Source organism: Molothrus aeneus, chromosome 22 (genome assembly GCF_037042795.1).
Source record: "Molothrus aeneus isolate 106 chromosome 22, BPBGC_Maene_1.0, whole genome shotgun sequence".
Classification (NCBI taxonomy): Eukaryota; Metazoa; Chordata; class Aves; order Passeriformes; family Icteridae; genus Molothrus; species Molothrus aeneus.
Window position 1 is genome coordinate 1,815,317 of NC_089667.1, and position 24,898 is coordinate 1,840,214.

Consider the following 24,898-nt stretch of genomic DNA (forward strand, 5'->3'; position numbering starts at 1 on the left):
AACTAAACCAACACTGCCAGAGTCAGAACCCAGCCTGACACCCTGTGGGTCAGGGTGCTGGCAGCAGAACCATTGGAATTGTGGCTCAGCCCTCCTGCAGTGTCAGGGCTGGTTCTGCTGGAGCAGGGATCCTGGAGAAAGGTGCAGTCTCTGCCTCTGGAGATCCAGGGCAAGAGGCAGCTGCTGTTCCTCTGGGGAATCCAGTGCAGAAGCTGTGCTGGTGTTCCAGAATCTCAGATTATATCCAGGTAGGAATGCTTGGCTCCTCCCTCTGGGCTCACATCTCCCAATGGGATGCTGCAGTTCTTATCAGCCATGCAGGGACATTCAATAGCTGTTATCAGCAGATGTCCCCTCCCAAGGGAGGAGTGGGTGTGGAAGAGACAAGGAAAACTGCCCACTTGACAAAAGACAACTGCCATACAGATGGTAATAGAATACATCTTGCCTTGGAATCTGGGACACCGGCGTATCACAGAGTGAAGTCACAGCCAGGAGATTTTGTGACCCCTGAGCTCCCTGAGGAGCACCCACACTACAGAGATATCCTGTTTCCAGTGTGTCCATGGATCTGAGCAAAGCAGCACCAGCTGCTGTGCTCTGCGTGTCCCCACTATGCCCTGATCCAGGCCCTTGGGGGTCTTTGGAGCAGGGATGGATCTCAAAGGGTTTTGGGTGAGCAAGCAACACCTCTGGGCATGGCAGTAGCAGAGATAAGTCCTGTTCAGGTTTCTGGTGCAGAATCCATGTTTCCAGACTTACAGGCAGTTCAGTGTGATGTTTTTTGTGAGACACCTGATGGGGGCAGTGTCCCTCCTAATGACACAAAGCTAGCACCAGTCACCATCTCAGGGGACAGGGCTGTGGTCAGAGCTGTACCATTCACCCTGTGCTGTAAATCCACAGAGCAAAATCTGCCATCTTCCAAAATTCACATTTCACAGGCCTCTTCCCTCCTCCTCTGCAGCAGCCATTGCTCTTGGGCTCCTCCCAACCCCTTCCAGCCACGCTCCATTCACACACCGAGTTCCTGCAGCTGTATTTACCCACGACTTGCAAAAGCAGGATGTTCAATATTAGCGTGCCAGCTGCTTTCCAGAGACCAATTAAAACTGGCAAACTCAACTGAACAAACTCAAGCACAGCAGAAAATTCACCATTTAAGACTTCCAGCTTTTGCTGCCGGAAGATTACCAGGCTCTTGGGTTGCTGCCTGCATGTCCTGACAGAACTGGGCAGATAAAATGAGATAATAGCTTGGGTTATTTCACAGCCAGCAAACAGCTACAATAGCTGGAGACACACTCACACAAACAACGTGGAGCAGAGACATCATTACACCAGGGCAGTACAGTGTGGGCTGGAGACGTGAGCTGAATCCCCGAGCCACATGGAATCTGCTTGGGAAAGAGAAAAGCCCAATAAAGAACACCAATTTCCACTCTGAGCTATTAAATTCTCCATGCTGTGAATATAATAACAGTAATATTCTACCCAGCTATTAAAAGTATGTTGTTCTTAATGGTGGCTAATGAGGATATCAATTTTCCAAAGCTGGATGGGTGATGGGAGAGAAAAATACTAAGATGGATTAACCAAGCTGAGGTGGGGTGGATTTTGACCCGGATGCAAAAGCCTGCTCTAGCTGCATCTAGTAACAGAATCATGGCATTGTTAAGATTGGGCAAGACCTCTAAGATCATCAAGTGAAGCTATTAACCCAGCTTTAGCTCATGAGGTCTCACTCCCAGCCTTGTAGACAACCAGCTGCATTCACTTTGCAAAGAGCTAAAGGTGCTTTTCTTAAGCAAAAAGTATCTGGACCACTCATTTTTCCCTAGGGAATTATTCTGGGAAGTCCTGCTCATGGGTCTTCTTCCAATATCTAGCAGAGAAGCAGCACCTCAGGGAGAGAAAGAAGTGGTTTCTGGAGGATTAAGGAAAAGCAGGCAGCTGCTGTTGGCTGGGGAGCTCTTCCCAGCCTGGCATGAGCTGCAGCATCCCCCTGGACCCTGCACTCTGCCTCCAGCAGTGCAGGTTGAATTCACAGCAGAGCAAACATCACCCAGCTGTGTGGTTTGAGAGGTGGCCTTGCAAAAAAATCCCAGGGAACCAAAAATAATCCTTCCCAGGAAGCAGCAGCCTGGTAAATCACTCCTAGTGCTTTCTTTCATTTTCTTCTGCAACTCAAAAGAACATCAGCAATGCTCACAGGCAGCAGAGGAACACCAGGATGGAGGTTATCCCCAGGAAGGGGGTGTGTGTGGTGGGAGAGATTATCCTCTTCAGCTGATGGAAAATTGAAGTTGGGGTCCCATCAGTCTCATGCCTGACCATGATAGGAGCAATGAAAGACCTGAGTCATAAAACCCTCCCCTCCCAAATATATAAAAAAGGGGGGTTGGCAGAAAGGGCTGGAAAAAACCCCAGTGCAGGTTCTGTAATGGAAACACTAAGCAGCTCCGGCTGGAACATCTGTTCAATGTGATTTCCGTTCCACCAGCCACATCAAAGTCAGCCTCCTGTGAGTTATGCGCCGAACATCACAAGTGGGATTAAAATCATGTTTAATAGTTTGATATGCCATAAACTATTTATACTGCAGGAGCCCAGTGGCTCCATGGAAATGCACACCCAGCGTGCTGGGATGGGAGGAGCAGGGTTATTGCTTATCCAAAGCCATTGCTCCAAGCCTCTGCACACACATGTACAGTTGCTCATTTTTACACCTTTTTTTGTCATGGCAAGAAGGGATTTGGCCGCATCTGTATGTTTTTGCAGGAGGTGGGAGGAGGAGAAGGAAAGTGGAGGGTGATGAGGGGTGACATCGCTCTGCTGGAGGGTCTCCTGCTGGGTTTATCCTTGGAGCTTTGCAGTGTTTGATTCCCTTTTGTGCTTCCCACTGGGGAGTGGAAAGCCCAGGGCTGAAGTGGCACCTCAGCCTTAGTGAAGAGGTTGGGAAGGGTTTGTCCAGAGGGGAGAGGAGCACGGAGAGGGATCTGCACCTGGCAGGGCAAGTGCCAGCACAGCACCTGCAGCCCATGGAGCTCAGCCTGCAGCCATTCCTGAGGTGCTGAGTGGGAACAGTGGGAGCTGTGGGGTTTGCCAAGGTGCCTCCTGGGCTGCAGGGCTGCTGAGGAGTGATGCTGGCCCCAGTACCTGTCCCGGTGCCTGTCCCCACAGCACCTGCACAAGCACTGACACCCTCTCCTCCTGCCACCTGTGGGCTGGCTCTATCTCATTCCATCATTCAAATTCATTACAAGAAGCAGGAATTATAATTGTAACTGAGTGGAATTACATCCTGATGAGTTACAATTTGTGTCTTTTTTTCCCTTTAAAATGCCCCGAAACACAGTGGCACAGGCAGCCCACGCTATCACAGCATCCACAATACTCGAAAGCCCAATCCCATTTCTGAAAGGGGAGAGATCAAAGACTTTAATTCATTTCCTTTGCTCTTTTTTTTTTTTTTTGTCTTTTTAATTTTATTTTTTTTTATTATTTTGAGTGCAGGAGGGAGCCGGGCTCATTTTAATACAAAGAGGTTCCTCTCTGTAAATCGTAGGCACAGCTCCTAACCCATCAAACAATGGGGAAGCTACTAAAGAGAAGTGTGATTCATACTTAACAAAGGAAGGTGATTAGCTGTTGTTGTCTAACAATAGGGAAGTGTCAGGATGCCTGGGAATGAATTAGGAGCCCTCTATACATCTCTGGGCTGCTGTGTCAGGGAAGCTCATTTATATTCCCAACTGCGCCCATCTTTATTGTCATTTGAATTGCACATTTTAAAATGAAATTAGGGTAAATTGAAAATACCTATAATTTCCCCGTCATAATTTCCCATCAGGAAGGCAGGTGGCTTTGCTCACAACAAAGCCAGGCTCCGGCTGGGTAAATACCACGGGGCGGAGAAGAAGGAGGCTCTGGAGCGCTGCCGGGACTCCGCCTTTCCCTCTCCCCTCCCGCCCAGCCAAGGTCACTGCCGAGGCCACGTCCGACCCTCTGCTGTGTCCCCGAGCAGGGCTGGGGCTGACCTGGCTCCTCGCAGGGCTGGAATAGCCCAGCCTTGCTGTGCAGGCAGTTCCCACACCGGTTTGCCCAGTTGGAGCCCACACCCTCCAGCAAAGGCACCGAGCAGGTGACTCCAGCAGGACCTGACCCGGGGGTGCTGGAGGGAGAGGCCAGCAGGGAAACCTCCATCCCTGGAAAACCAGGAGACCCCTTGGGCTTGGCTGGAGCATCCCCACAGCATCCCCACAGGAACTCGAGCCCTGGGGTGTCCAGTGCTGACCCCACAGCCAGCCCAGGGCTCTGGGATGCCCCAGCACACCTGAGGCCAAGGGAGGTTGTGACGGTGTTCACAGGGGTCCCAGGATGAGGGAAGAGATGAGAATGTTGACTCCATGTTTCAGAAGGCTGATTTATTATTTTATGATATATATTACATTAAAACTATACTAAAAGAATAGAAAAAAGGATTTCATCAGAAGGCTAGCTAAGAATAGAAAAAGAATGATAACAAAGGCTCTGTCTCGGACTCTCTGTCTGAGCCAGCTGGGCTGTGACTGGCATTAATTAGAAACATCCAGCATGGACCAATCCCAGATGCACCTGTTGCATTCCACAGCAGCAGATAACCATTGTTTGCATTTTGTTCCTGAGGCCTCTCAGCTTCTCAGGAGGAAAAATCCTAAGGAAAGGATTTTTCATAAAAGATGTCTGTGACAGGAGGTGCCCTGGACCAGGGGGTACCACCCAGCTTCTCTGCCCCCTGCCCTGTCACCTGCAGCCTTTCCCTGTTTTCCAGCTGGGAAGGGCATTGCTGGAGCACTTGCAAGAGGAGAGAGGCAGCAGGGAAAGCTGAACATGTAACATGTCCTGTTTTTAGGATGTGCTTTTGCATGTGTGAAGCAGACTCCCACCTCAAGAGCAGGAGAGCCCCTCAGCTGGGTTGATGAGCCCCAAGTCCCTCTGCCATGGGACAGCTTGTTCCTCAGGCACCAAACCCCCCCCCCACAAAGTCATTTCTTTCTGCTTTTTGCCCTCAAATAAGGTCCCATGCTTAAAAAGGCCTCAGTCATCACAAAAAATAAAACAACTCTGGATATTCTGCATCTGAACATTTCACCCATTTTCTGCTTGCTTTTATTGGTTCTTTCCTAATTTTATTTGTGCTAAAGCATTTAGATGCTTCTCATGTGAAAAAGAGGAGAGAAATCGAGGAGCAGCTGGAAGGCTGGAGCAGCCTGTGGCACCAGTAAGGCCTTGGCAGAGATGATTAGGCTGATGAAAGAGCAGAAATGTCACTTTAAAGTTAGAGGATAGACAAAAAATCATTGTTATACAGCAAGATATTAAACTGGAGTGTCTCAAAGCAGGCGAGTTTATGTCCTTAAATGAGAATCAGAGCCAGCAGTCACATTTTCCAAGTGAAATGTTACATCAAATGGAGTCTGTGGCTCTTCTTCCTGTCTTATTTGCTGAAGCCCTTCAAGAGAAGAGCAGCGTTTGTGGCATCAGCTTGTCTGACAAACCTTATATGGCTTTAAACTGAAAAATGGCTTCCACTGCCAGAGTACAGGGTTAGATGAGATTTTAGGAAGAAATTCTCCCCTGTGAGGGTGATGAGGCCCCGGAAAGGTTTTCCAGAGAAGCTGGAAGTGTTCAAGGCCAGGTTGGGCAGGACTTGAAGCAATTTGGTTTAGTGGAAGGTGTCCCTGCCCATGGTAGGGGGTGGAACTGGGTGATCCTTAAAGTCCCATCCAAGCCATTCTGTGATATCAGAGCTCCAAGGAGTCTCAGTGGTTTTCCAGGCTTTTTACAGCCTGAGAAGCTGGCAGGCAGCGGGCAGGGCGTGCCCCAGCTGTCCTGGGTGTCTCATGGGCTCTCTCTCTTTGCAGACCCCCCCCTGGTGAACCTGTCCGTGGAGCCGCAGCCGGTGCTGGAGGACAACACTGTGAAGTTCCACTGCTCTGCCAAGGCCAACCCTGCTGTCACCCAGTACAGGTGAGCTGGCACTCCTGGCACCCCTGGCACCTCAGTGCAGCCCTCTGCTGAGAGCATCTCACTTCCCCTCCAGGTGACCCAGAAGAGCTCAGCACCTCTGGCTGTGGTTTCTGGTGGCCCTTCCACCTCCTCCTCCTGTGTTTCTCACCTCTTGGTGCTGACAGAACTGGGCAGATTAAATGAGATAATAGCTTGGGTTATTGTGGCTCATCCCACAGCCTCTGCTGCCCCTCTAGCAATGGCTGGAGCCAGCCCCCCTCCCTGCTGTGGCAGGGTCCTTGTCCCCACTCTGGTGGCTCCCTGCTGCCACTCTGGCCTCGATGGTGCTGTTGCACATTGAGAGGCTCCTCTTCTGCCATTCACCAGTGTCTGCTGCATTCTATAGCTTCTCAGTCAGGGATTCATGGGCACCTGGAGTGGATTAAGAGGCCTGGCACTGAGCTGGCAGAGCCATCTGTTTGGGGACATCATGAGCAATGCAGGCTGAGTGAAAAGTCTATTATGGGAGAATTCCTCTCCCTTTTTTGCACACTCTTTTATGATTTGAACAGAGCAGCTCTGTCGCCATCTCCGTGTAACCCTTAAGGAACCAGCATAAGCCTTTCTGTGCCCACCATGGTGGAGCTGAGCCCAGGAGGGGCCAGAGCAGAGGTGCAGGTGGCAGAGATGTGAGGGGACACAGGAGATGGGATCTCCTTGAGTGGGACATTCTCCCTGGGTGGGGGGGGGTCACATCTGCAGGACACAGTCTGCAGTGCCCCTGCACTGGCCACGGTGAGCTCAGAGCAGGGCACAGATGCTTGAGGAGATTTGGAGCAGCAGGAAATGTGTCTGGTTTTGCTGAGGGAGGTCTGGGGTGCAGGCAGTGCGTGGGGTCCCTGCCAGCCCTGAGCCTCCCTGGGTCTTCTCTTCTCTCTGGTGACCACGGAAAGGATCTGAAGGAACAGCTGGAGCTGGGCTAGGGGAGGTTTAGGTTGGATTTCAGGAAAAGGTTCTGCCCCCAGAGGGTGCTGGCACTGCCCAGGCTGCCCAGGGAATGGGCACAGCCCCGAGGCTGCCAGAGCTGCAGGAGGGGTTGGACAGCGCTGCCAGGGATGCCCAGGGTGGGACTGTTGGGGGTCTGGGCAGGGACTGTGCTGGACTTGATGACCCTTGTGGGTGCATCCCAGCTCAGGAGATTCTGTGATTCTGTGAGTGCACACCCAGGGATTGATGGGCAGGAGAGCAGATGCTGTGCCATGGGCCCTTGGCTTTGAGTGTGTCTCAGGGCCTTTCTGGTCACTTCAACCCTGAGAAAAGTTAGAAAGTCTCTTTTCCCAGCCCAGTGCTTGAAGAAGGAGTCAGAGCTCTTCATTTCTCAGTCTCAAGGTTATTTGTTGTTCCTTATCTATAAAAAATTTTCTCCTGCCCTGCCGAGGTCCATCCAGCAGGACAGTTCCAGGCACTCTGCCTGCCCCAGGGCAGGGTTATGTCTTTATACTAAAAACTACCTGTACAATATTTACACTAACTTCCTAATACCCATCACCTGTGTTAGACAGTGAGCTTCTCCTCTAAACCAATCTAAAAGTGCCACCATCACAGCAGAAGATGGAGGCCAAGAAGAAGAAGGAGAAAGGCTGGGCACACCCAGATCCCTCCATCTTGCCTCCTGAACCCCCATACCAAAAACCCTAAAATCTCCTTTTCCACCCCATGATAACTTCACTATTATTCTACCTAAACTGTTGTGGCTTGCTGATCTTCATCTAAGGCTGGTAATTTGCTCCACGGGTCATAATCAAACCCACAGGTGTTCTGGGCTCTGTGCCAGGGTCTCTGAGCCCCCTGGCAGGGGTCTTGGCCATCCTGGACAGCCAGAGGGATGTCCTGGGTTCCCACAGGTGTGAGGTCTCCTGCATTAGAAAACACCCCTCCTCCCAGTTTTTTTTGCCTAAGCAGACAAAATATGGGTCTGGGAAGCAGGGCAGGCTGTCAGCACACTTTGGGAGAAAAGAGCTTTGTATAACAGGTACAGCCCTGTCCTGCCTCATCCATCAGCCACTCACCCCTCCTGCCTGGAAGGCCTGAGCATGCACACACAGGCTCACCATCCATTCTGCCTCTGCAGAACCATCCATGGATAAAAACAGAGGAGGCACCTGCGGGGACAGGTTACCATGACCCTCCTCCTGTTAGGCTCGTGCAGCTTAATTAGTACAATCAAGTTTCTGGGTAGGAACTATCCCTTCCAGCTGGATAGCAGCACAACAAAGCAGTAATTGTGTTCCTGGTTACACAGAAGAGTTATTAATTCAAGAAGTCAATTAATGTCAAAGATACAAATAGCCCTGGTTTCATATTTACAGCTGGAAGGAAAACAAAGTGCATGGCAGCCTGGGTGAAGGACCCACGTGCTTCTTACCCCAGGACTGATTCTGGTACAAGGCAAAACAACCATCTCTGGTCAAGGAGCCAGACAGTGGCAAGATCCTGGCAAAACTTCTGCTCCATCAGCCTGATTCTCAACAAAGGAACCTTCTATGTCATCCCTGAACCCAGCTGGGCTGATCCCTTGTGCACTGGAGCAGCCTGGAAGGCTCCAGTCCAAGGTTTCCACTTCCTTGGACAGGGACTTTGGACAAGAGGAATGGCTCCCACTGCCAGAGGGCAGGGATGGATGGGATATTGGGAATTGGGAATTGTTCCCTGGGAGGGTGGGCAGGGCCTGGCACAGGGTGCCCAGAGCAGCTGGGGCTGCCCCTGGATCCCTGGCAGTGCCCAAGGCCAGGCTGGGCAGGGCTGGGAGCAGCCTGGGACAGTGGAAGGTGTCTCTGCCATGGCACAGGGTGGAACAAGAAGAGCTTTAAAGTGCTTTCTAGCCCAAACCATTTTGGCATTCTGTGATTTCTCTTGGCTGTTTCCACCCTTGGGATCCATGCCCAAGCTGAGCTGAGTTACTTTTCTCCACCAAGCAGAGGTGGATCCAACACTCCTCTCCCATCTTTGCTGCCATCTTGGTAGAGCAGGTTTTTGCTGTCCCCTCTGGTTGCAAATGCCACCCTCTGCCCTCTTCCTCCCTTCTCACCCATCCTGAGGCCACGGGCCTTGTCACCCTTCCTGTCCCCTGAGCCTCCACGATTCTACTTTGCTTCAAATGGCTTTGGGATTCATTTCATGATGGATTTTACTCTTAAAACTAATTGCATTTTTTTCAGGCTATGCTTTCCTGTAAAAAGGGTTTGGGGCAGGAAAAAAAAAAGAGGCATGACAAATTCAATCACTTTGGATTTCTCATTTCTTGAGTTCCCTTTGCATATAAACTTCACACGAGGCTTTTTCCCTACCACTGTGACAAGCAAACAGGACTCAGCAGTGCTCACTGGGGCTTCCTTCTTCTTAAAGGCTCTGAATGATGGAGGGGGGATTTGTTTTCCTTCCATAAGATCCCAAAGCTCTTCACTATGTAAAAGAGGCAGATGTTCCAGCACTTAAGCTTGGAGCTCTCTGGAGTGGGTCATCCAAACAAGGAGCCCCCTGCACCTTGGCACTTGCCAGGATAGAAGGATGGGAACTGTAAAGCCCCAGGACTGAGACATCTGGAGGTTTGAGAAGGCAGAACATGAGCTTGGTGCCATCCCCAGGCTCACTCAGGACCCCACCACTGGTGAAAATGAGCTTAATTCTACCTTTAAAAAAATAGGAAGTGTGATTTTTTTTTTTTTCGCCTTGGGCAAGGACCACTCTGATGTATCTCCTATGCTTCCCTCATGCTTGGACAGAGATCCCAGATCTTCAGACAATATTTATTGTTAACCTCCCCCCCCCAATATGTCAGTAAATAACTCTAAACACAAAGGAAGAAAGTTTAAACAACCTAAATCCCCTTTTGTGGCCATAAATCCACAGCCAGCTTTGCAGGGCCATCCCTGCCACCAAGACACCAGCAAGCTTCACCTTGCTGGAGATTTTGAGGAGCCAAAGGTTTTGCATTGGGGTTGCATCCTGGGTTTTCTTTCTGGGAAAAGCACATGAGGTCAAATATTTCACCCTTAGAAGTATCCATGAACTGGGCTCTTCGTTAGGATGAAGCCACTAAACCACCTCTGTGGTCCTGCTGACCCAAGATTTTAAGCCCAGACCTCCTATTCTCATAGTTAGGAGGGCAAGGGAAAAGAAATAAAATTCAACACAATTTCCCAAGAGATGAAAAGGCCCCTCTGCCCCTATAGAGAACATAGTTCTGATTAAATTGAGCTGCTTTTTCCTTAGGAAGTTTTCTTCATGCCTGCTTATATAATCACACACAGGTCGATTTTGATGCAAGAAAAACTTGGTTGGAAAAGAGACCTTGGAGCAATCCACTCCCAGAGCCAGAGTGGAAAGTTACAGCCTGCACCTTGTCTTCTCGTCTGAAGGCAGAGGGTTAATGGCATTTTCTCAAAACTGACAGATTTTCACAAAATCTTTGGCCTCAGTGGCATTTTCCAAGCAAGAATCCCTCTTCTCTAAAACCTGCTGGCATCTCATGATGTTGGGAGGCGGGCAGGGCTGGGGCAGGCTGTGCTGGGCTGGAGGCACAGCTCCTCTGCTCCTTTCCCAGCTGACGAGGCTGGAGCTGAAATGCCCGCCCTGCTCCCTTGCTGGCAGCAGTTTCCTGCTGAGGAGCAGCATTTCCCCAGGGAGGTTTGTGTGCCCAAGGTGTCACTTGGGCTGTCACTCGCTTTTGGACACAGGACAGGCCAGTGTCACCAAAAGCAAGGGGAGGACAGAGGCTGGTGAGATGTCACAGTGATCCTGAGCAGGGGGTTCTGGCACAGGGTGAATTAACCCTCTGGCAGCAGGGGTTTGCTCATTTGGATGTTTTCCCTCCTTCCATATACAGCAAACTTGGCACACATACATCCTACATCTTCTGTAGGGTCTTATACCCATAAGACCCTGAGGTGGGGTAAACCCATCTGGCCTGGGTTTATCCCACCTCTGTCAGGTTCATCCCACCTCTGTCAGGTTCCCTTTGGAGCTGAAGAGCAGCTCAGTCCACCAAAAACCTCCTTGGGTGTTGCCAGTGCAGCATCCTCCACTTGGAAAAGGCTCAAGGGGACCTGGGCTCCTTGGCAGCGCTTCCATGGATGTGTCCCCATCTGCTTTAGCACCATGGACATGGGGCTGGAAGCCCAAAGAGGCTCCCTGGTGTCCCAAGGGTGGCAGAGGACCACAATAACCTTTCCTCTCCCCTCCCCTGAGCCACTGCCAGCCCCTGCCAGCCCGTTTGCTGGCACAGCATCCCAGTGCCAGGCTGTGCCAGGCTGGAGCAGCAAATGGCTCCGGTGCCCATCCCACCTCAACACCCCCTCCCACGCACCTCTGCAGCTTTCTGGGCAGCTCTGGGATGGGGAGGAGGGAGTTTGGGAATTTACAGGCTTTCTTTTGCTGCAAGCAAACGGGCAGGAAGGGGAAAGGGAGAGTAATTAGCTGTCGCCGTTGTTCTGTACCTGCGATGGTGGGTGAAATTAATGGGAAGCAGCAGAAGTCAGGGCGACGTGAACCGACTCCCAACCAGGCCTCCTCTTTGCTCCCTTCAGATCTCTCTATTTGCCAATCTTCTCGTGGCTTTTGATGTCTGTTGTGTGTCTGTGGGGTGTTTTTTTGCTGTTATTATTTATCACTCGCAGTAAGAAAGAGAATCTTTAAAGTGGCAGAAGAAAATGGGAAGGTTTAAAATTGCAGGAGGCAGAGTCCCTGAGCATTTCGGGCTCCTGAGCTGATGATTATTTTTGTGGAGCGATGGGGAGCTGGTGCAGGCAGGGAGGGCAGTGATACAAATCTCAGTCTGTGCATCCACACAGAGCTCTCGCCCCCAGGGCTGGCAGAGACCTTTGCAAATAATGTTATCTTTGGAGGCAGAGGGAGACATGTGCAGCCACCCTCCAGCACCAGCTGCAGTTTGGGGACCACTGCACTTCCAAAGGAAGGTGTAGGACTGACAGACAGACACACAGACATAGCTGGGAAGAGGGAGACAGCCCTGCCAGCTGCTGCATGGTGTTGAGCACAGCAGTTGTGAGCAGCTCTTGGTAGCTGAGGGATGTTGCAGAACTCCAGCAGGTGCTGCAGCAGGAGCAGAGGTCAGGAGGAGCCAGGGGACATTTATTTGCCAGCCACCCAAGGGACTGTGCTGCCCCACTTCTTCCCATCCCATAGCCAGACAGGGATCACAGCAAGTGCAGTCCAAGCAAGTTCCAGCCACCCCTGCTGGGCTGAAGCCCAGGCTGCTGCTGCTGCCTGAATCCCAGCTCTGTGAGTGGCAGCCCCACCATCCCCCTGGTCCTGCTGAGCCAGGCTCAGAGCCATCCCACAGCATGCCCTGTGCTCATCTCCACGTGCTTCCCCCTGAGCACTGTTTGTTTGTTGGCTCAGTAAGGCAGGAAAGCCCTTGCTCAGTAAATACTGTTTTATCTCTGAACAGCAGCTCACTGTCGCTCATCAAATATTAATCCAAACTCAACTGCTTCTTAACGAGATTTTCTTTGAAGGCATTGGGGCTGGAACACACCTGGTGGGAGGCAGTCCTGGCTTCCCCCTGGCTTTGCCCAGTGAAAACAAAGGGACAACAACAGGGAAAAGCTCCCTGGTCTGGTTCCTCCACCCTTTTCCATAGGATAGGCATTTCCCACCCAGCTTTAGGAAAACAAGTGGATGAAGAGCCCAAGAGCCTTTGGTGTCTCCAAGGATTGAACATGCCCAGGTACAGGTTTGGGGTGTTTTGGCTACTGGCCTTGGCAGAATTTTGTGGATTTAGATAGATACAGAAAGATTTCATCTGGTATCAAGGAGCTGTGAGAGGGAAAGAGAAAATCACAATGTGCATCATCTGTGCTTTGGCCTGCCTGCCTTACACTGTGCAGCTTGGAGGCATTCCTCCCACGGAGACACATTCCCACAGTTGGTTTGAACAAACCTGGGGAGAAATTCAAACTCCACAGAGCTTTGCTGCTCTTTACCCTTTGAGCCTTGTCTGCACCATTTGGGGACCTGCTGGCATCTCACCAGATTTATTCATGACATGCCTCAGCTCCCACGGGGGAGTCAAGTTCTGCAAGAGCACCTGCCCCATGTCCTGCTGGAAATGCCTTGGAAGTTTGCTCAGACACTTGAACCAGCTCCCTCGTGGCTCAGCATTGCTTTGGTGCCTGGCAAAGAGCAGGAAAAGCAGCAGAAATCTGGGAAAGCCTTACCAAAGGGATGAGGAATGGAGGAGGGAGTGAGCAGCTGCTGAGCCCTTGCTTGGCTTGGCAGAATCACTGCACTTTCCCTGCCCCAGTGGATGTGGCTGGATGGACCAACTCCCTGCCAGGAGCACTTCCATCATCAGTCAGTCGTGGGCTCAGCACACTGACCCAGCTGCTCCAAAACAAATCCCACGGAAAGAGCCAAGAAACATTCCCTGCCATCCCTGAGTGGTTGGTTATGGCAGAGGGGAAGCCCAGAATGAAGGTCAGCAAGTTGTGGAATCACAGAATCAATTAGGTTGGAAAAACCCTCTAAAACTGAGTCCAACTTTTACCCCTGCACTTCCAAGGCCACCACTAATCCATGTCCCCAAGTGCCACATCCACACATCTTTTAAATTCTTCCAGGGATGGGAACTCCACCACTGTCCTGCTCAAATGTCTGACCCACATTTTAGCCAAGAAATGTCTCCTAATATCCAATCTAAACCTCCCTTGATGAAATTTGAGGCTGTTTCCCCTTGTCCCACATTACTGATTCACATGGAGTACCCAGGGAATCCCATCCCTAATTCCTCACACTCACTTCCCAGGGATCAGATCTGTTCCCATGCCAGAGGTCTGTCCCCAGGGAGACATCCTTAGCAGGATAAAAGGGAAGGTAAAATAAAACTGCCTCCCACATCCAGGCAGTGAGGAGAGCTGTGCTCATGAACTGGTGCACCCTGTTCCATCATGCATGAGGATCTATAATATCTATAATAGAGTCAAGGATTTCAGGTCTCAGGGAAGGAGGAGACACAGGAATTGTTTGCTGCTTCCAGGTGGGATAAGCAGAAGGAGAAATCACCCCAGACAGTGGGAACAAGATGGCTCTGTTCCAGTTAGATCTCCATTGCTTCTCTGCTTGGTCAGTCAAGCTTCTGGATGTGCACAGATCCCTGTTCTGGGTGAAAGGCCAGGGAAAGGCATGTTTGGGGTTTAACACCCTTTCAGAGTTGTCCCTACCTCTTCCAGTCAGCTGAATATATTCACACTGTATGGAATAAATCCATAGGCTGTAAAGGCCAGAAGGGATTATTGGATCGTGGGAAGCTGATCAGAGATTCAGGGCAATGATTTCATTGGCATCTTTTGAGAGAGAAGTGGCAAATGATCCATTTAATGGGCACTGCCTCCAGCCAAGCCAGAGCCAGGGTTGTTTTCCCTCTTCTGGCACTATAAAACCTGGATATATTTTAATATGCAATTCTGGTGGCTTTGAAAGGTGTCTCCTGGGAGCTGGTGTGTTTTCGTGTTCTTGCTTTCCTCTGCCTGTTCCTGGAAGGCCCAGGATAAAAGTGACCAACCCCTCGTGCCTGGCATTCCCAGAGCTTCTGATCACCAAGACCACAACCAGAGAGGAGGATCTGCCATATTAACTCCTATTAAATTACAATCATGCCTCTCTTAATATTTAAAAGTGACTGTCAAGGGTTTGAAATGCTGCAGGGCCCCGGTGGCTGCAGACAAGGTGTGAAGTCTGTGGGTGCATGGGCACTTTTCTCCATATTCATTGCACTCAGTGTCCCTCTCACAGGAAAATCACCCAGACTTCTCCTCCAGGGACTGCACAGGGACCCTTTCAAGGCTAGTTTGGATGGGCCTTGGAACATCTTGGTCTGGTGGAAGGTGTTGGAATGAGATGAGCGTTAAGGTCCTTTCCCACCCAAACTGTTCTGGGATTCTATGGGATCATCTGTGATTCTATTCCACCCCAAATTCTGTTCTGGGGCAGCCCCATAAGAGCTTCTGCAGAGTCTCAGGGGTTCCCAGAAGGCTGCAGAGAGATGAGGAGGAGAGTGGAGAGCAGCTCAACAAATGTCTGGTCCAGACCAGATGCACTTCAGCATCTTGAAACTGAACGGTCACTTTGGTTTTGCTGCCATTTCTTGGCACACTTTGGACCTTCTCCCCCCCAGCCAGCTCCCTCCTCTAGTCCAGCCTGGGAAAGTTCTCATTTCTGCCAGTGTGCAGTTTTTGTTGCCCTGCTCCCCCTCTCCCATCTGCTGCCTCCCCTGCAGTGGCCGTGGCTGCCGTCTGTCCAGCCGCAGGACGCTGGCAGCCCATCTGCCGTCCCTGGGCAGGGCTGCCACCTCTCCTGCTGCCTCCCCAGCCAAACCTGGCAGGGGAGGGAAGAGAAGCTGGAGTGGGGAAGGGGCCCGCAGGCATTTCACAGCAGTAACAGAATAAATCTAATTTATAGACATAGCAAAATGCAGCTAAAGCAGGAGTTGAAATAAATGCAAAGCACACCGAGGTCTCAAGTTATCGGCACTGTAACATTTTTCCTGACTATCTCTGTTTTCCTGCCTGGGTTTGTCTTTGTAGCTTCCTCCCAGACAACTGGACCTTTGCTCTGAAGTGAAAATGAAAGCTGGGGAAAAAAAAAATACTAGGAAATGAATTCTTCAGATCTCCTTCGTGATGCATCAGCCCCATCTGCCAGCTCTCTGTGACAGGGAGCAGAGCGTGGCTGGGTGGCAGGTGGAGAGACAGGCTTTAGAAAAAGGAAATAAAGTAAAATAAAAGGCACAACTATCCCTGCAGCTGGGAAGTGAGACTGGGCTGCTGGGGGGGCTCTGCCAAGGCACAGAGCTCCAGGTGAGACTGGGAAGACAGGGCTGGAAGAGCCTTCACTCATGGAGGTGTGAGGACAGGGAGATTTGTCTTCCCATTCCCTGGCTTGTCAAGGTAATGGGAACAAGCGGGTGGGAGATGTTCAGAGGCAGCTTGAACTAATTAGGAGAGAGAATAGAGGGGAGAGAGTCTGATGGAGGGGGGAAAGGCGGGGGGAAGGAAAACGCTTTGTACTGGTGAGCACCATCCCTGACACAGAGATGATGAAAGGTACCAGAGCACAGTGATGGAGCTCTGCCATGGTGGGGCTGCCAGAGGGGGTTGGGGGTTCCAGGAGAGCTCACAGAAACATGGGGTGCCCCATGGTGGGTGGTGCTCATCCCCATCCCAGCCAGGACCAGCAGCATCCCAGGAGTCGGCAGCATCGGGAGTTTTCCAAACTCTGCTCCAGCCCTTTCCCAGCCTCAGAGTGAACCTGTCTCATCTCATTTCCAGCAGACCTTGGGGCTGTGGTTGTGTGTTCCCAGCCTTGTCAGTCACCCCTCCTTCCAGACTTGCTCCTGGAGCTGGGAATGTGATTCAGAAGGGAGCATCATTGCCTCCTCTGGCCAGATCTCCTCTCCCTTTGCAAGAAGTGGCAGCTTTTTGTGCCTAATTTAGCAGTCTTTAATCTGAGTTATTCCAAACCACACTTGCCACTTCCTTCATGCGTTCCCGCAGGATGATGGGCTGATTTCACAGAACGAAAAGCCTTAAGCAAATCTTGTCACACAAGAAAATTGATTTTTCAAAACTGACTTTTACAAGATTACTGGTGGTTTTTTTCCCCCTCATCTTTCTTCTATATCGTTCCCTTCCAGTCTCACGAGGTGGCTTCAGATCTAAGGAAATTAGAGATGCTGTGACTAAATTGAAAATGTAAAAATGGGGAGAAAGAGGGGAAAAAGACACCCAGCACCTCCTCTGCTGCTGCCTCTGAAGGCTACAGCTGCATGTGCTTGTGAAGGGGCAGAGCTGTCTCCTTGACCTCTCCCACTGCCATAACATCAATGCCACATCACAGCAGAGTCTGTCCAAGGATTATGCCAACACCTCACAGGCAACATCCCCTGATGGCCATTCCTTGGTGATCCCAAGATAGGTCATGGGGTTTTTTCGTTCTCTCCCTCAATCTGTACATATTATTTTATCTTTTGGAATTAAAAAAACAGTTTCCCCCTGCTGCTCAGTTCAGAGACATCTCAATGTGTTTTGTTAAAAAAAAGAAGACAGAGGAAGAGTTGCCTTGAAGTTGTTTCAGACAGCTTAAAATATGCTAAGCTTTTGTGTTTCTGCCACATAAATAATGAATCCTCTTACAGCTTCTGAGTCAGGAAAGACGTTGATTTAAGAGGCCTTCAGCTCTGTTTGAGGCTTTTCTGCCAGAAAGGGAGGAATGTGACCAGGGACGAGCGAGGCATGAAGGATGAAGCAGAGTGTGCAAGGAGGATGTGGGATAGGGACAGAGGTGGCACCCACCACAGCCCTGCAGGAGCTGTTCTAAGGGATTTCCCTCCTTGATTCCCTCTTTGCTCCTTTATTGCAGATTGCTGGGGCTAGAGATGTGTTTAAATGGAGAACAAATCTGTGAGCATCTACTTCTGTCACTGTCTCTGCCCCAGTAAACCAGTGGGGATTTGGTGACTGCAGCAGCATCAGTTGTTGTTCATGTGACTCCTTCCCCAAGTGCCACCCTTGGAGATGTCTCTGCCAACAGAGCAGTCAGGAGAGCTGCAAAATGTGGGCCAGCAGGCATGGCAGGGGAATGGGAAACCCACTGCGTGCTGGTGTGCCACAACAAACCCAGTGGGTCCCACAACAAACCCAGTGGGTCCCCAACAAACCCAGTGGGTCCCACAACAAACCCAGTGGGTCCCCAACAAACCCAGTGGGTCCCACAACAAAACCCAGTGGGTCCCCAACAAACCCAGTGGGTCCCCAGCAAACCCAGTGGGTCCCCAACAAACCCAGTGGGTCCCAGGTGCCCTCCAGGGCCGCGTGTCCTGTGGCCTCCCCAGTACCATGACCGGGCACTGGCAGAGGGCTCAGCTGCTGGAACGTGGATCCACTGCTGAGCTGGAGCTGGAGGTCAGGCTGAGTTCATCAGGAAACAGCAAAAAGAGAAGAAGCAAGGGCCAAGCTGGCCTTGAGCTGGGGCAGGGGAGCCTTTCCTCCCCAAACCTGTGTGACAGTGGTACCTGTGCCAAGGACGTGCTGTGCACCCTGAGCATCCTCTCCACCTGGCATGGAGTTATCTTGGCACAACTGTTTGGGGTACACAGCACCTACCCTTGCACACCCCATTCCAGAGAGACCCCAAAGGAGTTCTGGGATTGAGGAGTAACCCTGTTCACTTCAGGTCTCAAAAATACCCTTGGCTTTCTGTTCCGCTCCAGAAGCTGCAGGCAAATATTAAAGCAAAGAGAAAAGGCAGGGTGTTGTCTCTGGGTTAGAAAGTTGTTTGTAAAGGATCAACCAGCATTTATTGCTTAGCTCCACTTTGTTACTGCAGTGGGTAGTGAAGAACTTCATGGTTGTTACTTTTGGGGATGTCTTTTTTTTTTTTTTTTAATGCTGTTTCATGCTGTTCTATGGAAAAGTCGAAAAATAATCACAGAGCTCTCTGGGTCAGTCTCTTGTACCAGGACAGAACCACACTGGGTTGTTTTCCCATGACATGGCTGAGAAGGGCAGAGCTGTGCCAGGGTGTCAAGGGCACTCCAGAGGTTTGTGAGAGAAGAGGGACTTGACCATAATTTTGGGGATGGATGGATGGATGGATGGATGGATGGATGGATGGATGGATGGATGGATGGATGGATGGATGGATGGATGGATGGCTGAGGGAGCTGGGGTTGTTTCAGCTGACAAAAAGGAGGCTCAGGAGAGACATTATTGCTCTCTACAGCTGCCTGAAAGGAGCTTGTGGTGAGGTGAGGGTTGGTTTCTTGTCTCAAGTAACGAATACCAGAATAAGAACAAACAGCCTCACGTTGCACCAGCAGAGGTTTATATTGGATGTTAGGAATAATTTCTTCCCCAAAAAGGTTGAACAGCCCTGGCACAGTCTCCCCAGTCCTGGAGGGATTTAGAAGGTGTGTAGCTGTGGCACTTGGGGACAGGGGTTAGTGGTGGCCTTGGCAGTGCCAAGTTATGCCCAGACTCGATGATCTTGGAGGTCTTTTCCAAACTGAGCAATTCTGTGATTCCATGGATGAACTTCCTACTGAAAAGATGAACAGATTTTTGGTGAACTCCTAGCTTTATTCTACTCCCCTGTGAGCTGCCTGTGTGTTTGCATTAGCACAAGGGAACACTTTGGGTATTTATTATTCCTCCTCATGACTTGCCAGATCTCCAAGCTGCTCACACTCCAGCCAGCAGAAATCCAAGTTCCTTACACAGAAATCCCCGCCCTTGGCATCTTCTGTGAGGAGATTCCCACAAAATGAGGGCTCAGCCCATCTCACCCAGATGACTCAGCTGCCTCTGTTGATAATCCTGACATGAACCTGATATCCTGTTGATAATGCTAATGTGAACCATCTGATCTAGACACAGTTGAGCCCTGAATAATTAACTGTCCTGGCAGGGCAGGCCAGGGAACCTGCCAGAGAAGGAGCTGACCAACCTGAGGACGTGCCAGGAGTCAGACAGAGCACAAGGGATGGGAACAGTGGCTGTCATAGGGAAGGACAGGCTTTAGGGGCACTGCTAGGGCTGGACAGTCAGACAGCGCTGGCTCAGGCTGGTGGGCACCATTTTTGGTGGCCCAAAGCATTGCCTGGGCTGTTTCTCATGTCCAAGCTTGGCCATTATCCTTGAAGAGTCAACACAAACTTGGCCCGAGGTTTGTCTGCTCTCGCCATGCCAGAGAGAGGGCAGACCCTCTCATGCTGCAGAGATCAAACCACAGAGCCCTTGAAAACATCCCAAAGTCAGGACCAGGTCAAAGCCTCAGAGGAGCTTTAGGAGCCAGCCAAGAAAAAGAAAATCCTTGGATAAGACCCAGACACCCAGCAACTCTCTGCTGCATGAGTTCCATGTGCAGAAAGGCACAAGCCATTCCTGCCTGCTTTGCCAATCATTTCTGCCCTGAAATGTGTGGATTTGGCAGCTCCACTGATCTGGAACATGAGGTCTCAGCCCAGCACCACTTTCAAGATCCCCAAGAGCAGCTTTCTTATTCTGATGAAGACCTCTGAGTTTCTGTCTCCATTCACCATTGTCTTTTTCCTGCCAATCTCAAAGGAATTTCACATCGAGGTGTAAAGTTGCAAAGGCCTCAAGCACAGGTGGAAAATAAGAACTGGAATAGAGGGAAAGGCAAGTTCCAGCAGCTTCACAGCACCAGGATTCACTTTGCACTGAGCAGGAGGATAAACACAGCAGAGAATTAGCTCTTCAAGATGCCAGCATCCATAAATCTGGCTAAAGACATTCTGCTACGGGGGTGGAGTGGGGTAGGAAGACCCCAGAAAAGACTAATCCTGTTAAACGATTTGAGAAAACACAAACCACGTGATGAAATTGGATTACCCAAAATAATAGTTAAGCTATTAGTCATGTCTATTGTGTGGCTGGCTAAGTCAAGATGATGTAGGCAGGAAAAATGAAATGCAGCATCACTGCCAAAGGGGTAGAAAACTCCCCGAGGAGAGGTGACACCTCCAAGCTCATCCAGGACTGGGGGGTGACTCACAGCCCCAGTGTTTCCCCAGGATAAGCAGTTTTGGCAGCTGGCTGTCATAGTCTGAATGGTTTTAAACTTTCCCTGCATACATTAAAATGAGGAATTTAATGTTCATAATTTAACTTGGGGGGAGAAGTACAATTTTCATATGATTCCATGACTCTGGGGCCAAAGTTTCTTAAATCTTAAGTCCCCTCCTTAGAGGGAAGAGAAGTTATTGTGAAAGAGGGTGAATTTGTGAAAGGGGAGGGGCAGAAAAATATCCACAGTGGCAAGAGAAGTGCCAAACAGGGATTAATGGGGACAGGTTTGGTGCCCAGCTCTGTCATGTGATGGGGTGGAGGAGGAGGGGGAATTTTAAACAGCAGGATTAAAACAGCACTTCTAAAGCATCTGTATTTTGTTTTGATCTGTCACAAAAACAGCTCGATTTGCAGAAGGAATCATCCAGTCCATGAAGTTTGATGCTTTCCCTTTGAAACAGTAACAGCTTTTCCAGCAGGGCCTCTCAGGTTTCCTTCCAGGGGAGGGATGAGGGTCCTTCCCAACCCCTGGTGCAGGGAAGGACCAGGGGGACACGGTGGGATGGGCTTTGGTGACCCCTCTGTCTTGGTTTGAAGAGCCAGGTGTCTGCTAAGGAAGGAAGGAGCCTTCCTTGAAATGGAAAATGTAAACCCCCTCCCCCTGAATTATTGTAATTTTGAAATTAAGGGGCTCTCAGGCAAAGATATGGGAGCAGGAATAACAGTTCTTCACTAGGAAAATTAAAAATGCAAATGCAATAGTACAAACGACAACAAAAACCACAACCTGTCCCCCTGTGTGTCAGGGGGGTGGCACAGCCCCATCCCATGGGGGCTCAGCCCTCCTGCAGTGCCAGCTGTGGCTCTGCTGGAGCAGGGATCCTGCACAAGGGGGGAGTTTTCCTCTGCAGCTCCAGGGCTGCTGGAGATGGGCCTGGGCTCCCTCTGGCAATGCAGGGCAGCAGAAGCTGCTCCTCTGGGAATGCCCTGGGCAAAGGCTGCTGTGCTGTCCCAAAGCTCAGATTGGATCCAGGTAGGAATGCTTGGCTCCTCCCCTGGGCGCAGCATCTCCCCATGGGATGATGGAATTGGATCAGCCCTGCAGGGACACTCAGTGGGCATGGAAAGAAGAGAATTAATAATTAATGGCACATGAACAGCAGAGATCTCCTGGAGGGAGGATTGGCTGTGGGAGAGATAAAGAAAAAACTGCCCAGTGAACAGCAGAGAACTGCCCCAGCTCTGACAGATGGGGATAGAACACACAGCCCCATTTCCAACCTAAGACACCAGCAGGGTTTGATCTCTGGCCCCCATCAGTGAACACCTGAGAGGTGATGATTTACCGTGGGCTGGGCCAGACCACAGCACAGCAGCCAAGGATCCATGGCCAGGGTCTGTCTGTGCTGCTGGCAGCTGGCATCACCTCAGTGCTGTGGGAAGTGCCCACACTCCCTGGCCATGAACAGCAGAGATCTCCTGGAGGGAGGGCTGGTTGTGGGAAAGATAAAATTGCCCAATGAACAGCAGAGAGCTGCCCCACCTCTAACAGATGGGAAATAGAATCCCCCAAACCATACCTTACAACCCAGGCACCCTCCCTGCTGCTCAATCCAGCATCCCCAGTCCTCGCGGGTCTGCCCCACCCTGCCCACCCTGGGCGCACCTGCACTTTTAGGCAGGTTTACTCCCCCCGTGCCCTGGCCAAGCCCTGCCCCTGGGCTCTGGGACCCCTCGCTGTCTCTGCAGCTCTGTGCAGCCCAGCTGCAGCCCTGGCAGTGCTGGTCCATTGATTACCTGCACGGCTCATCAGCCCTCTCCAACTATTCCCCACGGTTGATCAGTCAAGTCATTGACAAGTTAACAGCTTTGTTTACTTCTCCCTCTCGCTTCTGCAGCCAATTTGTTCTGATCACTGTGCTGAGAGGAAGGCTGTTTTGATTGGTTTCTCACCCAAAATGAACCATGGTGGGTGCATGGACTGGTGGCATGGCTTTAATTGTGTCACCTGGGAGAGAGAAACCTTCTCACCCCACTTCTTTCAGGTGCCTGTGCCTTGGGCAGCACAGACCTGACCCCAGGGTGTCCCTGATAATCTCTCCTCCAGTACCCCAGCTGAACTCTCATTGAACATCTTCAGGTGTGATTTGGGCAGCTCTAAGTAGCTCCTCATGGATTTTTCCCACCCACGGGACCTGCTGATGGTGAGGAGGTGATGCAAAACCCAGGCACTGCCCTTGAAGCCTGCGGCTGATGAGCAATCAGGTTCATCCCAGCCTCCTGGCTTGGCAGGAGTGGGAGCACTGGAGCTGAGATGAGATGAAAAATCAAGCCAGAATTTTCCTCTGCAGTGAGGTGTTATTATTATCATCAAAATCCTGGAGTGTTTAAAAACAATCCAAGCCCAGTAGCAGCAACTGGTGCATCGTGGTGAGCGCAATCAGACACCAAAAATGTCCTTTTCAGGGGTAAAAGTCTGAAATTTGGGAAAAGGTTGCAATCTTTCTCCTTGTTTATTTGATTAAAAAATTTAAAAACACATGCGGAAAAAGTAGGGAGGGGAGATGGGCAAAGCTGGCATTTCTGCATCTAAGCTGTGGCATTTCCACCATTAGAACTCAAGGTTCACTTCGTGGTGGAGCCAAGATCCCTAAATTGGGATAGAGAGGTTTGGGAAGAGGTGATCACTGCAGCAGCTGTGTGTGCATGGAGGTTTGTCAGGATGGGAGCTGAAGGCTTGGAAATATTTCCTTGAGTACAATGGATACGATACACAAGGAAATACCTTTCCATGTGCTTTATTCCCCTGTAGTCAGCACAGGTGAGGCCACATCTCAAATTCTGCGTCCAATTTTGCGCCCCTTACTACACAAAAAGACATTGAGGTGCTGGAGCATGTCCAGGGAAGGGAACAGAGCTGGGAAGGAGCTGGAGCCCCAGGAGTGGCTGAGGGAGCTGGGAAAGGGTCTCAGCCTGGAGAAAAGGAGGCTCAGGGGGGACGATGTGGCTCTGCACAGCTCCTGCCAGGAGGGCACAGCTGGGGGGGGCAGGGAGGGGAGGGGTGGCAGGGACAGGACAGGAGGAAATGGCCTCAAGGTGCCCAAGTCAGGTTTAGGTTGGATATTAGAGAAGATTTTTTTATGGAAAAGATTGTCAGGCATTGGGACGGGCTGCCCAGGGCAGTGGTGGCATCACCATCCCTGGAGGTGTTAAAGAAACCGCGTGGTTGTGCTGCTTAGGGACACCTTGGGGTCAGTGCAGCCTTGGCTCTGCTGGGTCAGCAGTTGCACTGATGACCTCAGAGCTCCTTTCCAAGCTGAACAATTCCCTGGGTCTGTGATTCCACAGCCCAGCCCCGTGCTGCAGGGCCAGCCCAGGCTCAGCCAGAATCCTCAGGGCTCTGAGCTGGATGGAGCCCAGGCTGGGAGGCGCAGCCGTGTAATGCAGATGGGGAGAGGTTGCCCAGGGCTGATAAATGAACCCACACTCCGAGGGGGAGGTGGAGGAGCCACACGAGCCCCACACATCTTCATTAGGCAGGGAAAAGAGGAACAACCCCATACATCACCATTATGAAAATTTACCCGTAATAAAGAAATAATTTGTGCGATGCATCACGGCGGAGCCGCGCGGGGGGTACCGCGACACCGCTCGGGCTGGGAACCTCGCTCCATCATTTCTCACAAGGCTGGCACCAGCAGGAGCCATCCATTGTCCCTGTCCCCTTTGGACCTCCAAAGGATGCCAGAATGTCATCCTCAAAGCATCCATCCTGTGGAGGATAGCAAGGCTCTGGGGCCTGGGGGGGTTTGGGGTGGTGCTCAGGGCACCCCGCTGGCGACAGCTCTCCTGTGAGGGTGAGGGGAGGGGACTGTCACATCACACCCAGGAACTGAAGGTACTGCTGGCAATAAAGCAACAAAACCCATTCTCTGAGCAATTTGTAGCAATTAATAGCCATTCCCAGGAATGAAATGTTAATTAATTCTTTCTCTGAGCCATGCATTTATTTAAGGTATTTGTGGGTGTTCTTGGTACTTTTATTAAGCAATTAAAATGCGTCCAAGAAAATATTTATGCATTTTAAGTAATTCTTAGTAAACACAATTTATATGGCAAGCAACCACTTTATTTTGCATTGTTAATTAAAACCGACGACACACTCCACTTCCCCGGGTTATTCGCCACCAGAGCAGCCAGGAGTGCTGCTTCAGAGCTGCTGGCAGCTCCAAAATCCTCCCTCAGAACCTGCAGGGTGGATTTGTGCAGTGCTTGATGGGGCATTTCAGAGCCCCAGCAGC

At 50.9% G+C, this 24,898-nt stretch overlaps 1 protein-coding gene across 3 annotated transcripts in view; it reads left to right on the plus strand.

The window, feature by feature from the left end:
- KIRREL3 (kirre like nephrin family adhesion molecule 3) overlaps positions 1-24,898 on the plus strand; it is a 401,566-nt gene that overhangs the window by 340,962 nt on the left and 35,706 nt on the right. For all 3 annotated transcript variants that reach the window (XM_066564579.1, XM_066564580.1, XM_066564581.1), the window contains one exon: positions 5,907-6,012. In XM_066564579.1, coding sequence (XP_066420676.1) covers positions 5,907-6,012 — 106 coding nt within the window. The remainder of the gene's footprint in view (positions 1-5,906; positions 6,013-24,898) is intronic.